The 15,561-nt window shown below is 43.3% G+C and overlaps 1 protein-coding gene across 3 annotated transcripts; it reads right to left on the bottom strand.

Moving 5' to 3' along the window:
- Positions 1-509: 509 nt before the first annotated feature.
- Positions 510-15,251, bottom strand: hnf1ba (HNF1 homeobox Ba). Of its 3 annotated transcripts, XM_030067304.1 has the most exons (10): positions 14,875-15,251; positions 12,356-12,555; positions 11,803-12,070; positions 11,455-11,678; positions 6,504-6,658; positions 5,143-5,269; positions 4,865-5,047; positions 3,492-3,610; positions 2,642-2,686; positions 510-530 (listed from the first exon to the last, which is right to left on the bottom strand). In XM_030067304.1, the coding sequence occupies exons 1-10, from the start codon at positions 15,249-15,251 to the stop codon at positions 510-512; spliced, it is 1,719 nt and encodes a 572-aa protein (XP_029923164.1). The 3 variants fall into 3 exon arrangements, with proteins under 3 accessions (XP_029923164.1, XP_029923163.1, XP_029923165.1); XM_030067303.1 differs by lacking the exons at positions 510-530; positions 2,642-2,686 and having other exon boundaries at positions 3,480-3,610; positions 11,440-11,678; XM_030067305.1 differs by lacking the exons at positions 510-530; positions 2,642-2,686 and having other exon boundaries at positions 3,480-3,610; positions 11,440-11,678; positions 11,803-11,992; positions 14,875-15,239.
- Between the last annotated feature and the right edge of the window lie 310 nt (positions 15,252-15,561).

The following is a 15,561-nucleotide window of genomic DNA, read 5'->3' as shown; positions in this document are numbered from 1 at the left end:
TCATATTTCCACTTCAAATCACAGTATAACATAAGCTGTCCTGGGACCTTCATTCCAGTCCCATACCACAGAGTTCACAGGCCACGTTTGCCGCTCCATTTGGTTCTTTGTTCCTTCGTAATGTCACAAATGGGATGACTGCCTCTTAATGTACATTTTTGAAAAGGACATAAAAATTGAATACTGTTTTCAGTAGATTGTGGTTTTTTTGAAAATAAAAAAATACAAAAAAAAAAAAAAATCATACATCCTTGTTGATCATTTGTGTGTGACACAGGAAAATCCAGTCTCCTCACTTTCAGGTGTGTAGTCATGACAATCTGCAGCGAGTTCGCCTCTCTCCCTGTCTCATTTCACCGCTTGCCCCTCCGCCGCTCCTCCTCGTTTGTTGACTGACTCATCGTCCAGTGTGCCGTTGCCAGTTATTAAGAGTTGTCACGGTTACCACGGTGAGAGGGTGGAAAAATGTGCTCCGGTTGCTGGGCACCGAGGAAGTCAGGTGCACGCTCTCACCAAGCTTGAAGAGGACACTGCGAAGAGAGAAAGGGGGCAGAGAGAGAGAGGAGCAAATGTCAGACAAAATAGGCCCGGTTATACAAAGCAACAAAAAAAAAATCTGTCCAGTAACCCAGGTGCATAATGTGCATCATTTCCTCAGTTTTGTGCGAGTGGATTGACAAATGAAACCCCTACAGTGCTATGTAAACCTATCACCCCGGCACCTTCATGCGCCACACCTGACTAAATAAATTCCTCATCCCTCTTCTGCTGACTCTGAAAAGCCTTGTCTCCATTGAAACAGGCTTCTTTTTTTTTTTTTAGATTGTTTGTGGAATTTATTTTTTTCCTTTCTCTGCAGGGGTGGAGGCAGCTGACCCCGGTGTGACCCTGTGGCCAGCAAACAGCCTCACCTGATAAAGGTGACCTGCGGCTAAGACCTCAGTCATTAGACACTAGGCTCTAAGTAGAGGTGGGTTTAGAGCACTCTCTGGCATAATGGGGGCGTTCTCGGTAAACAGTGACTGTTATAAAGCTCGAGCATGTTGGCCATGTCACGAGAAGAACCCGCAGCCCTCTCTCTGCACTGCCCCGTCCAAATAAAGTCCTGATAAGAAACTACCTGAGAGAACCTGCTCAGCTAATTGCTCTCTAAATATTCGGTTTGTGAAATGCCACAGAATAAAGCCATGGCATTTACTCACAGGGCACGGCTCACGACCAGATACTCTTTCAGTTCTTTGTGAAAAGAGTTTTGATAAACAGACCCCAATTTTTCTTGGGGACGCTGTGCTGTGCAAGTTGTACCTTGTTCATAGTCTCTAAGAAGTCAAAACTGCTCAAAGATGTGTTATTTATAAGGGTGTAGCAATTTGTTTAAATTCTGATGATTCAATTGAATCAATGTGCAATGCAGTCAAATAATTAACAATTCTTTTCTTTAGATTTAGTGGAATACTATCAATTCTAAATGCTGAAGTAATTCTGTTGGCCTTTTTTTTTTTTTTTTTTTTTTTTTTTGCATTTCAGAAGAAAAAAAGGCAAGTTTTGCATTACAGTACGTTTTTTTAATGGATGTAAAATTTTGGCTAAAACCGATTCACTTCCAATTATTAATTCAAACTGTGGTTTAAAAACTCGAGTTGAATCGAGTTGTGCCAAAAACTAAATAGATAAATAAAAATCATATTTAAATCGAATCGCCAAGACATGGAAAAACCTCATAACTCCCGTTTTAGTCATTTTCATGTTTTAACTTCAGTGGAATTATCACACTGCAGGGTTTTCTAAATTCTTCAAAATCCTTTCAAAAGCCACTGAATGAACACAGGGTGGTCACTCTGCAAAAAAAAAAAAAAAAAAAAAAAAAAAAAAGGAGTTTTGTCCTTGTTCCTGAAAGGTTGAAATCGGGGAGATATGAGGTTTTCCACCTAACAGTGACAGTGTGGTGTGTTTTGAGCCATCATCGCATGAAGCCATCAGTCTGTCAGCAGCAGTGCAGCGGTACGAGCGCTCTGCCTCAGCGTGGGAAATTGAGCGTGTGAAAGCACCGTGGACAGCATTTCAGGCTAGAGCGATCACCGAGAGCAGGGAGAAGTAGGAAAGAGGAAGAGATGTAATTACTAAAAAACTCCACCCGCCCACCCCTACCTCCCCATCCCATCTCCAACCTCACCGTAGCATGGAGAGAAAAGGTAGCAGGACATAAGCCTGGAGAGCTTTGATTAACAGTGGGGCTCATTTCCTGATCACAGAGGCAAGGCTTAGCCAGGCAGAGGTAGCTCTCACCAGGGAGAGGAAAGCGAAAGGAGGCAGCGTTAATCAAGGGCCGTTCAGGCTGAGGGCACAGGTGATTGATTGGTCGGCTCGCTCAGAGGAAATAGGAATTCTGAGGAGTGTACTATCCATATATCCGTCTGGTCAATTAGTTTGGATTCCTCCACCAAACGAAAGCATTTGAACTGCATGAGGTCAAACCTAGTATCAGCCACACTCCAAACACAAAAGCGTCGGAAACCAAGAGAGGCGCGCTGGTGAGTGCGCGGCTGACGACTTGTCTTGAAACAATTTGATAGCGTGAGGTACTGATGATTTTACCCCGTGCATTTAGACTAGGTGACTGAACTGAGAAAACAGTATTTACCCAGGAGAGACCCCCGAGTTGCACCATCTTGTTTACTGGAGCATCCTAATGTGACAAGGATTAAACAAGTCAACACACAATCATAACACACACACACACACACACACACACACACTCCTCCCTGTGCTAATCTAGCTCCTGCTGTCAGTGTGTGCTCGGATTGTGTTGTGTCTCTTTGGCTAAGGATGTGATGGTGATTTTTGTGCACCAATAGAAACTGACCAGTATAATACGCTGCAAAAATTCAGCATCGCAGCAAGTCATTTAGTCTCATAGTCAGGGTTAAATTCTTGTGTTTCTGCCTGCGGTATGAGATAATCCCACTTGTTTCCAATGCTAACCCACTTGTTAGTGCCATTTTCTTGACATTAATAGGCTGATCTGACTTATTCTGCCTAATGTCAGCATATTTATAGGTGCTCCCAGAAAATTTCCTCAAACAAGTGAACCTGCATTGATAATAAGAGGGATTATCTCATCCCACAGGCAGATTTTTCACATTAAAAAAAAACTGAAAACTGAAAAAAAAAAAAGATTTTAACACTAAATATGAGGCTAAATTACTTTTTACTATGGTGATTTTTTGCAGCGTAAATAATAGTTGTCATGTAAGAGTTGCAAAATGCTGAAATGATCAGACACCAGCATTACATTTAAAAATGTAAGCATGTTGCAAAATGAAACAGATTTGATGCATTTTAAGTTGTGGCTACATCCGGTGCAAATACCTCCCTAGTGATTAATGCTATAAGTTTGGACTAAAACTCAAAGTGACAAAGGACAAGATTGGGGGGTGGGGGGGTCTAATCGTGGATTGTGTGATGTGACGTTGAGTGTGTTAGAGACTGACCGACTTGCTTGAAGACATGGAGCTAAGGGTGCTGATGCTGTTGGCGTCTGTGACCACCATGGCTGAGGGGAAACGTGACGGGTGGGAATATTGCGGGGGCTCTTGCTTGTGAGGATACACTGCAAAAGAAAGCAAAACAGACAATCACTTATAATCCCACAACTGTAAGCTGGAAAAAAAACTGAACTGAACGTTGCAAAGTTGAATATCAGATTTAAATCGACACCAGCCGCTGCTTATAGCATCGGCTCCAAATGGAAGCAAGAAAAAATGTGAACTTCAATACTCAACAATTATGTAACAGCATATCAATAAACACACCATCACCATCATGGCTGGGCAGTGATCGCTTTACACCAAAAAAAGGGACCAAAGGGGGAAAAATAGAGTCAAAAGACTTTAATTTGGGCAATTGAGGCCCCAAAGAAGACTGAAATATTATATAAAAAATATCTTGTGTACTGCAGCTTTAACTTATAGAGGTTAGTAGTACATTTATTTATGTATGTGGCACCTTACAATACAAGTAACTAACAAGTGCTTCACATCAAAATAAAGGTAAGCCATTCAAAACAAGATAAAAAGGTTAAATAAATGATGCATAGGCTAGTCAATGCTTAGGCTCAAAAGTGATTAAAAGAATTTTAAATCAAGCAAAAACTATATAGCTTATTAATTTACAAAGACTAGTGTGCAAACAACAACGCGACTACATTTAGTAAAGCGTCTGTAAACGCTGATGTATTCTCACCGCCAGAACAGAATCCAACATTGTTTCACTGAAACCGTTCTGCTCCTGTGCCTGCTCGCCTACTTCCTTGTTCTGATGTTTACATTTTGCGTAAAATTTTCTCTTTCCGCCTTCATCCGCTGCTTGTTTCCGACTGTGTTCAATTATTAACTGTCATGTAGCTCGGATGTTATTACTGATTTATATCGAAATGAACACGCGCACTCTGTCATTCTCATTCAGAGGGTCTTCCAGAGGGTAAAAAGGTCAGTGTCACGCAGAAGGTCACACTTCAAATTTCGATTCTGTCCAGGAAATGGAAAAGTGAGAGTTGTGAAGGTTGTGCCATAGTTAATAATCCATTTAATTTTTTTTTTCAGCGAATCTCTTAGTTATATCAATATTCTTCATGTGAAGAAGTCATTTCGTGCGTTCAATCAATGTGGAAAGAGCTGCAGTGCGATAGTTCATTTTGAAAGAGCAGCAGCCAATAGGGAAAGTTCAACACGAGGCCGACATCTTTGGCCGCTCAACCAGTCGTGTAACTTTGATCGCTCAGTCACTCAGGCAGTTGCGAGGGTCAGGCTGGCCCCGCTGTGCGGCCCAGCCAAGAAGAAGGCAGGAAGTGGTGTGAGCGACTTACTGTGTGAGTGTGTGACAGTGGCCATGAAGGGCTGCTGGTTCATGTGACTGGGAGACTGCTGCATCAGGCTCTGCTGGTGGGGGCTGTGGAGCTGCGGAGAGAACTGCACCGGCTGCAGCGCCGCCAAGCTGCCTGCCACGCTGTTGATCACTGGCACTGTTTGGGACTGCGATGTGTTCAAACCTGGTGAGATGAAACGGGACCTTAGTGATGCAAAGCAATCTTAACAACTTTCCCCCTTTTCTGTGTTTAGCGATAATGGGGAATGGGAGACTTACTTTGTGCTATAGCCATGACTCCAGAAAGAGGCATGATGAGGTTCTGTGTCTGCTGATGTGCGTGATGGGAGCTGTGGATGTTGGTCAGTGTGCTGACAGGAGGAAGTCCTCCACCTGAACCTGAAATCTGGAAAAAGATCAGAGAGATATTAAGAGCTGCAACACCGTTTTGTGCCTGTAATATTTTATTATAGCCTACCACAAGGTTCAAAGTTGTGAGAGCTTAAGTGTGCATTATATACATTCAAATAATTCATTTTCAAAGTGTAACATGTTGTCTGCTGAACAAGCAAAAGAGATAGATGTTGACTTAGTTCTGCTGCTTTTGTATAGTAATGTGCTTGTGTAGCACTTAAACAAAGCACACAAGCCAATACTGATAAGAGACAAAAGGTGGAGAAAAAACACATACAAAAAATGTCAGCATGGAAAGCTGTGTGTGTGTGTGTGTGTGTGTGTCTGCGTGTGTGCATGGATGCAGAGTGGTATGCTGATGTGAAAACAACATGCACTTCAATCTGTGCACTGAGGGGGTAAACATGAGTATAGCACTGGCTGCTGTTTGTGTGTGATACTGGCATGTTTCTACATGTGTTTATGCAAACACTGCCATGAATAGTGAATTGTACAGTGCATCAGCAACAGCATGGACCTGTATAACGTCTATCTAGATGGGTGTCCTCCCACTACAGTAGGGCTGCATCTATTTGACTACCCCCGAGTGGAGGGATGACTCAAACACTCATCTGCAGATAAGAAACTGTCAGTTCTGACCTGCCCCACACTACCCCGCCTGCCCTCTCTACAGTAATTTGACTTCATGCTGAACTTAACATGGAGAAGTGTTATAATTTACTAAAGAAGTAAGTTTGCGTGTCACAAACTTGCTGTTGCACCTTTTCAAAGCTATGGATCCATGCATAGATTTTGTTTTCCCTGACCAAATATTGGACTAGGGCAGAGGGGGAAACTCATTCCTTTCTCTGAAGTAGAAAAAAAATAAACACTAAGCATAATCAAATGCTGGCGTCATTCCTCTGGCAGAACAAGCAGCACTCTCCCTGTGGCTTCTCTTTGCAGGGCATGTAATCAATAAGAGCAGAATGTTTCTTTGTCAGGTTTATTGGCTGAGCAGTGAACATGCCTGGTTCACTCTGATGAAGGCTGTGTGCTAGTCCAGCCATGGCCTGCCACCCCGTCTCCACCTTCCAAATAAAGCAGCACACAATGTGCTAATTGTTGTCTCTTGCCAGTGGGTCTGTGGGAGAGGAGGTTCAGGAACCTGCTTTGTACGTTTATGCTAAACGCAGGCCTGGTCTTATCTAATCTCAGGCCACGAGGGCCCAGGTGTGTTCACTCACCATCTTGGCATCAGGTGACAGCAGACTGTGGCTGGGGTCCAGTCCGCCTGGAGACACCTGCTGTAGCACCGACTGGCTGGTTGCCATGGCGTTGCTACCGTGGTGACTGATTGCTGTGGAGGAGCTGACCTCACCAGGCCCCTGGCTATACCGGACTGAGGAGGGAACGAGTGGGAGGGCGAGACAGGGAGGGAGAGAGAGAGAGAGAGAGAGAGAGAGAGAGAGAGAGAGACATGTTGATATCAGTCTTTCTTCTTGGTTTACAACATATGCGTCACACAGCCATAACTATATGGGGCAGAGAGATAGCAGCCTGTGGTGAACAGTGCCACCATCACTCCAGTCAACCAGACTCACCTGCTCTTTGACTCAGACAAGGGAGAACAGAGCAAACAAACACACTGACCCTCCCGCTGCTGCTGCTATCTGCTTAGCTCAGCCAAGGCCACTCACTGTGTACACGCACTCACAACAGCAGGCCTCAAAACTCCCATCAGACAAACCCATCCATACCAAACGCCCAAACAACCACGCCGATGAGACGTTGGTAACTGTATCCGTATTAATTCTCACCATCTTCATACATTCACAAGACTCCCTGAAGAAGCTAGTGAGCTCTTTAAGTGCCATCAAGTAATCCCATGTCTAGACTACTTGTTGTCTCTTACTGGTGGCCAAAGGAATGCTTGACCCCCCCTGCCATCCCCAATCAAAATGCCTGTTTGCCAATGCTGGCCCCCTCTGATACCGACAGAGCAAACATTACACAATTACAAGCGATGTCAAACACATTCTTATCCTGTGGTCTCAGCCTCACACAGGGAGCGGGTCCCTCCCACAGTGGGCTCTCTGAGAGGCCTTATGTGACAGCGCAGAGACAGACTCTGTTTGCACTCAGATCTCCCATCTTCCCAAAGCCCTCTGTCCCTGACCCAGGTATGACAGAATGCATGAACTGCCAAAGTCAGTCACAGACATGACGGGACACAATGATACACACCGCCGTTCAAGATAAAGGAGGAAGAGGTGAGGCTTCATCCTCCACAAAAGTGACACCAAATGCGACCACTGGGTAATGTTTAAACCCTAGGAAGTGTATTTGTTGCTGCTGAAAATGTGAATCACATTGAACAGGTATTTGCATCTACAATTTTTATTCAGGTGCGTCAGGGGAAAAAAAAAAAAACACACCTCATTCTGCATGATGCCTCTTGCATAATACTACTGGTGATTTAGTGGACAGGAACACTTCTATATATTTCAAATCGTATATCATATATTGCTCAAACCTTTGCTCTTTTTACAGGGCACGGCTTTTACAAGTCACACAGCAGTAATTGCAATCATCTTGCCGCAGACACAAGACATGTAATTACACTTGCGGAGATGTCTGAAGCCAAGACTCTCGGTCGTATTTCATCCTGTAAGTACTTGTCTTCCATTCGGTCCATCCTACAAGAGGACCATAGACTTCATATTGTCTTCAGCAACATACTAGCCACCCCACAACACTCCACCGCGCCTTGTAAACACTGCCGCAGAACAATAAAGCACTCCATTGGACTCATGACCCCCATTGCCACACAATGGCAGAGGACTCATAAACAGGCAGTTATCTTGGAGCTGGGTAACCTCTTAAAATGTCATGGGGGAGAAGGATGCTATTCAGGCCAGTTTTGTGCCTTTGTGTCCAGCAGTAATTCTAGCAGCAGGGAATCTCCATGTAAGTAAGGAGGGTTTCCGCCATCGACTAAGACAATCTGGGTATCCAGAAAACCAAAGATCCAACTGGGGGATCCCCACGCTGAGGAATAGAGTCTAACTTTGATGACACCATTACTTTCTAAGAGTATTTGATCTGGATTACTATCACCATCAATGATTCCTTCAAAAAATGTAATATGTTAACAACCTAACAACCTATGATGACTGACGACAGGTTAAGTAAAAGAGTCGTGCAAAACCGAGGAGCACTCTGCAAGAGCAGGGGGAGGGCGAGAACCTCAGAAGGGGAGTGGTAGCAAGGAGCTGCAGCAGGTTTAAAAGGCTCTCGCTCCCTGTGTGACCCATGTAATATCAAAGCCTGCCTCCTCAACCCCAGGCAGTGCTCATTGTAGTGCCAGTGCATATGATAGACCTCCTGGATCTCTGCAGGACGTATCCAGTCTTTGTAGCTCTCTGGGACACCAGAGGGACCGGTGGAAAGTGCAGTCCCAGGCCGTCCTTTCTAAATGTTCCCCTTCTCCAAGCTAGCCTGAGGTGACACAATGCAACTCAGCCCACGGACAATCCCCCCTACCACTGTGTCTGATCTGGAACTTCTGAGTCTGCTAGTTTTGTGCTGCAGAGAAAAACAGCTTGGATTACACAGCTTCACTTATTGGTGCTTTGGTTAAAAATATTTAACAGCAGCCACATTATATTTGCTTTGAGTTACTTTTGCACAAAAATTTATTGTATTTTATCCCAGCTAAGGTTTGTGAAAAGCCATCTGAATCCTGTAATTCAGTTGAATATTCATGGCATCAATTGGCAAAGGTACGTTTTTACCCCTGTTAGCTGAAATTCACAAAAAAAGATTGATTACTTAACCTCAGTAAACAGAATATTCCTAGATGAGTAAATACTGCACTGGAACTGTTTGACTGTCTATCCTGTTGTGATCAACCAACCAGTGAACCAAAACAGAATCAATAAAAACTCCCAAAATAGGGGTTTTCTTAGCTCTGACCCAGGAGTGACCTCTTTCATATAACTGAAGGTGTGGCAATGGTTTAAGGAGGGGGTTACTAGCTTTCTCTATAGGCGAAGAAGGGGTCATCAGTCCTGTCTGGTCAGAAAAGAGCCAATACTCCACTGGACAGCTCCTGCTGCTCCAGGTCTGCGCCCAGCCTCAGCAACTATACTATTGCCCATAAAGGTGAGGGGGGAGGCTTTAAAATCAGTCCTCCTTAAGGCCCAGGAGAGATAAATGAACCTAGGTTACAGTCACTGCAGTCTTCTAATACACCACAGACAATGGGACCCCCTACCAAGCCAGGGTATAGAGATGAGAAGGCAAAGGAGCCCCTTATCAAAGGCCTGGGAGATGTAGTAGCAAAGGATTTTAATTGTCCATTAAGCATGCATAATACAGGCTGTGCCCTAGCAACGCAATGAGATGTCCTGCTGGGATATTATTGTCAGGCCAGGGGCTGACACTGAAAAACAGCTGATGCTGTCGGCAGGATGCCAGCAGGTCGCCTTGTAAGCAGCCAGCTAAGGGCTTGGGGGAGCAAAGGGCCTTCCGCCGCTGACCCTTCCCCTCTGCCTCTTCAGCCCTCCTCCCCTCCTCAACAAGCCTATCGCTGACCCCTCCGGCTTTGCAACCTGAGGTCACTGCCTGGTCAGGTGTTCTGGGTAAAAAACCTCAAGCAAACAGATAATCCACAAGTGGGACCAGTTTATCCAAAGGTAAAAGAGCAAGCCAAGGCAAACAGTTTGTTTTCTCTTCAAAGCTCACCTCATGTTCTAACACGAGAGGACAACAATAGGCTCTGATTGAGTCTCTCAAACCACAGTTTTATAGAGGTGAGTGACGGCACGGGGGATAATGCTCTCCAAAGCCTATCAGCTTCGTTTTTATGTCATATAAGCCAGTTAGTATTGACACTAGTCAATACACAATGACACTCAATGCAAACAACAAGCAGGGGTGAAATGGTCAGAGCAATAATACTTAGCATTTCCTTGTTTTGGCAACTCTCTGATGGAGTCATTAGCAGTCAATGTAGGGGGGGGAAATGTGGAAATTATGGTGTTATGTTGAGGTAATTTGGATGGGTCGGTCCCCCTCCCTGACCCTGGCCTGACCCTGGCCTGCCACAGGATTGCTGCTCTTTGTGCCATGCTTCTCCATGCTGACTTTGGAGTGGAGATTGCAGGTACAATGTGGATTGTTCTCAGTGTGTTTTCAAAGATCAGAATAACAATGGCATTTGCTCAGCTCACTCACTCATGGTCATTGATCACTTGTCCTCTCTCTCTCGCTCTCTCTCTCTGATCTCATCAACTGTGTTTCTCTTGTTTGTTTTCAGTATTTCTTAGTGTAGGGGAAAAAAATCATACACTATACTTCTTCTGATCATTGTTGACATAGAATTTAAATGATATGCACTCAGTGGCCACTTTATCAGCTCCACCTGTATAATCTAATACAATCCAATACAAATGTTCTGCCATAAAGTTTCCTTTTCTGCTGCCTATAATGCTCAGGTTATCTTTTTGTCACAGTAATAGAGGTGTTCATTCAATTCTATGTTTGGCATTGAGCTCATAGTTAGCGGTGCTGTTCTACTGGACTGCATTTTATTGAGAGCTGTTTCTACTATTCTGTCCCCCTCATGTATAATAAATAGGGAGGACAAAAAATTGGAAACAGTTCTCAATATAATGTAATCCAGTACAAGACCTCTTCAAACTATAACCTCAATAATAAACATAGAATTAAATTTACACATTCTGCACAATGTCAACATAAAACTGAACATTATAAACTTTGTCAAAAGGTAGAATTTATGGCAGAGCTGTTGTATTACATTGTTCAGGTGGACCTGATAAAGTGGCCACTGAGTGTATATGTATGACACCAAACACAAAAAACATACAGAGATAAACTGAACTGTATTACATAGAATGATCTTTGCCAGTGGTAATGGTCTAAATTTCCCCTGACTTTGCATCCATGTTAGTATCTAGTTGGGGGAATAACACAAATGGCTTCATTGTGCTTCTTTATTTTGTTAGTGGCTGCAGCAGCATCCTTAGATTCCATGTTAGTATCTGATTTGTCTGATTATCCATTGATTAATGCAACATTTAAAAAAAAAATAATTAAAGTCAATCAATCATCGTCAAGAATGGTATGTGTGATGCTGCGCAGTATGTTACGTGACGCTACCTGGCATCTTACTGGGAGGCGATGCGCTGGTCTGGGGGTGATGTGGAGAGCTGTGTGACAGCAGGGGGTTGATGCTGTGAGTCGGCGGGTTGTAGGCATCCATCGCCAACTTCTGCCTGAAGGCCTCTTCCTTGCGCCGGTTGGCAAACCAGTTATAGACTCGCACCTCGGTGACCAGATTAGAGCCGAGGCCATGAGCTTTGGAAGGGGAAACTCCTCTCTGAAGACACTCAGCTCTGCAGGAAACAGGAGGACATAGCATCAACAATACAGGAGGGGAAAATGGGGTATATCAAACCAATAATGAGTAAATTTATGCTTTTTAGTTGTGTTTTTTTTGTTGTTTTTTTTGTTACCTACCTGTTGCACTCTTCCACCAGGGCTTCCCTCTCCTCTTTGCTGGGGTTCTTTTGCCTTTCATAGGCCTGGTAGAGGATTTGTTGGGATGCGGGCCCCCATTTGAAACGGTTACGTCTCATTTTCTTGCAGGAGGGTTCAGTGCCAATGTCCTCGCCGGGCTGCCCCATGCCCTGACCAGACGGATTGAACTCTGGGAAAAAAAACACCGGATCCTGATTGCCTTTGTCTGTCATATTGCTGCCAGAACCTTGCACTGCCTGGTTGAACTCTGAAAAATAAGAAGAGGTACATTTGATAAAGCTCATGTCCCTTTTAAAAGTATCTTACTAAAAAAAACACATTGTTTTGCAGAGGAGACTTCAAAATAAACAACTAAACAAACAGATGACAAGCATTCTATCTGAGTTTGGATGTTGTGAGGATTAATGTTAGCTGGATGTGTCATTTAGCAGACGAGGAAGTCTGAATCCATTCAGGTTGGAAACCCCGACAGAGCGACGTATCACAATAACAGGCCAATGCCAAACTGTGAGAAACTCAAATATTAACTTACGTCTGAGAATTTCCCGCTGTTTCCTGACATACCAGGTGTAGAGGGCCGCTCGCTTCTGCGTTTTCATGGGCGTGCCTTTGTTGAGGTGCTGGGAGAGGTGAGACTGGTTCAGCCCCGTTATGTCCACCACCTCCCGTTGGGGAATGTTGTGCTGCTGCATGTAACCTTTGATCATGCGGGCAGCACGCCACGGATCCTCACTGGGTTCAGATGAAACACAGGAGAAAACAGCAGTCATTTCACAACTGTGCTGTGTGATACATTTGGCCACGGAGGGAAGAAATGGAGGGAAAGCCACCTTTCACCCACCTTTTAAAGGCTGACAGAATATGTCTTAGAAAATAGTGTCAAACTAATGTAAGTTGTATGGAGAATATGTCTTATGACGGAGAAAAAGCATGACTCAGTGTTTTTTCTGAAAATATAATTGATTGCGTTGACATTAGGGTTAGTAGGGTTAGGGTTAGTCTGTTTACTATATGACAAACTGGAGGCCTTCGTTTAGCCAAGTTCTTTATTTACAGATACATTTCTGCAGCCTGCATGGTTCTGTGTGTAATATAGCCTTTATATCATGATCAAACACCCAGCCACTCATGGATTAATCCAGTCCCTTTGGTTTCCTTGTTTTGCAAGGCCTCAAGTTTAAAGGGGCTGTAAGGGAAAATAAGCACCCTCGCAGACAACCCGTTTATCATTGTAGCCCACTCAATAGGCTGTAAATACTTTCAAAGGTTAGTTCAAGTGACTTCACTGAGGTTGAGAAACTTGACTTAGCATTTGTCGCCTATTCATCTGAGTTCAGCCTTAAAACAATTACATTTATTCAGTTTTGCAGAAGCCTGCTGCCATCAAAATGTAAATGCATGGGGTAATATCCTCAGTTTATAACACTGTGAGTTATAGTGGTAATACAGTTGAAAATTCTGAAATTCTGTAATAATTGTGAAATTGAAAATAACAACAACAACAATAATAATAAATTATTAAGTTAATTGTTGGGACATTTGGTAATTACCCTGTAAAAGTACGTTGTAGGAGTAAAATCACAAGTAGGCCTAGTCCTACTATTTTTAAGGTGTGATTCACATAAAATAAAATAAATGATCGAGGGCCAATTTAAGTTATTTAAGTCGGTGTTCTCTGATTGATCCTCAGAAAATAAAATACAATTTAAGGCCTAATTTGTCACGCATAACTACATGTCTTGGAGCAACCTGAAATGTATTAGGCTCTGAACTAAATAATTTATCCCGATGAAAAGCAGAATCCAGTGGAGAATAATGTATATATATTTTTTTTATGATGGTGTCCTGAATGCAAGAATCGTGCGTCAATTTGAAATGAATAAATGCGTCAGAAACTCCAGGCGGCTTCACGTTAATCCATTGGCCTATTTTTTTTTTTTTTCTTACCACGGATCAAAAACCACGGAGGTAAAACAGACACTCATCCTACAATCAGAGATTAGCAGCGCAGACCCACTCACATCGGTAATTATGGCAAATCTACACACGTCTGTTTGTTTTGGAGAATGTCGAGACCTACATCCACGTCTGTGGGTTAAGTGGGAGATGTTAGTTTATAACTTTTGACAATGAATAACCAGATCTCCATTCACTCTAATCACACGCCACTGTGTATCTTTCAGTTGATGATTTATAGAATAAAATTAATAATAACTTAACTACACGTGGGTTAGTTTTGATATTCTTCCGGTCTTGCTGGTATAGCCTCTAATATTAGTTTCATTATGAACTATATTATTTTTGAAGTCACAATTAAAAATAAAGAGTTTAGACCCAACGTCCACCTACAGTTTGTTTCTCTTGATAGGTTTAGGCCTACTGATAAGGTAATGTAGGAGAAAAAAAAAACAAAAACCCTTTCCTTATCGATAAACATATTATTATTATTATTATTATTATTGTTATTATTATTATTACAGGTGATGATACAAGCTATTTTATTTTATTTTATTTTATTTTAGTTAGGCTATTGCAAAGCTCCACTGGTCCCATGTAGGTCACTGCAGGAGTTTTATCGTTGTGAGAGTGGAGTAGAGTTAATAATAAATAGCTCTAGGTTCAGTTGATATTTTGCTAAGGTAAAGAAATAATAATCCATGTGGATAATTAGTAACCAGAATGTGAAAACAAAGCTCGTGGCGGGTTATTTCAAACTTGTAAACAAAGGGGAAAAGGTGATGAGGTGCCTATGTACTATTATTATTATTATTATTATTATTATTATTATTATTATTTCATTGTTGTTGCTGCTGCTGGCAGTAATAATAATAAGAGCTTTTTAATCATTAGTCGGGTAACTTGTAGTTGGCCGAAACTTAAAAAGGAAGAAAAAAGAATGAGCTAGCTAAAACTAGTGCGCAAAAAAAAATTAACACCTCGCTGACTCTTCTCCCCATTTTACCATTTTCCCCTGGTCGAGTTCGTCACTTTTAGCCAGTTTTTTCTTGAGTTTCTCACTTCAGAAATCAGCCAGAAATGTGTGAAACTTACGCCAACATGCGGTCCACCTCCGCTCTCTGCTCGGCGGCCTCCTGCGTGTTGAGCGACTGCAGCTCCTTCAGTATCGGCGGCGTGTCAAAGTCGTCCCCGTCCTCGGAGCCTTCGTCCCCGGACAGTTTGCCCTTGCTGTGCCCGTTGGTGAGCGTGTGAAAGACGGGCTTTGAATCCGAATCGCTGCCGTTCATTTTGGCACTCGGCGGAGCGGGGGACATCTGCAGGTTCTCCAGTTTTACTCCAAAGCCGGCCGGGCTCGGGTCCATATCATCCAGGGCTTGGATCAAAACATCTTTGGTAACTCCTGAGTCCAACAAGGCGCTGAGAAGTTCCTGCTGCAGGGAGGTCAGCTTGGATACCATTTTAGAGAACATTAAAAAAACATATAGGCCTGTGTGTGAGTGAGCCGCAAGAGAGGGAAGGGGGAGGATGATGAAAAGGGAAATCAAAAGTTCCTGTCTTCCTCTCTGGTCCAGCGTTGAGCAGGGCTCTGTCGCTCCTGACACCTGATCGGAGCAGCGGCTTCACTTCCCTGTTGTGGGGAGGATGGAGCTAATTTGTCATGATGCTTTGCCGGCGCAGGGGAATATAAAACATGGTAATTAGTGGGCCGGCTGATGGGGGCCTTTATGCAAATCCTGAATAAGGGCCTGCTCTGGCTGAGGCTGAGGTAGACGTGTTTAC

The sequence above is a fragment of the Myripristis murdjan genome, chromosome 13, assembly GCF_902150065.1.
Source record: "Myripristis murdjan chromosome 13, fMyrMur1.1, whole genome shotgun sequence".
NCBI lineage: Eukaryota > Metazoa > Chordata > Actinopteri > Holocentriformes > Holocentridae > Myripristis > Myripristis murdjan.
The sequence above is the reverse complement of the archived record's forward strand: the minus strand, read 5'-3'. Positions and strand labels throughout refer to the sequence as shown.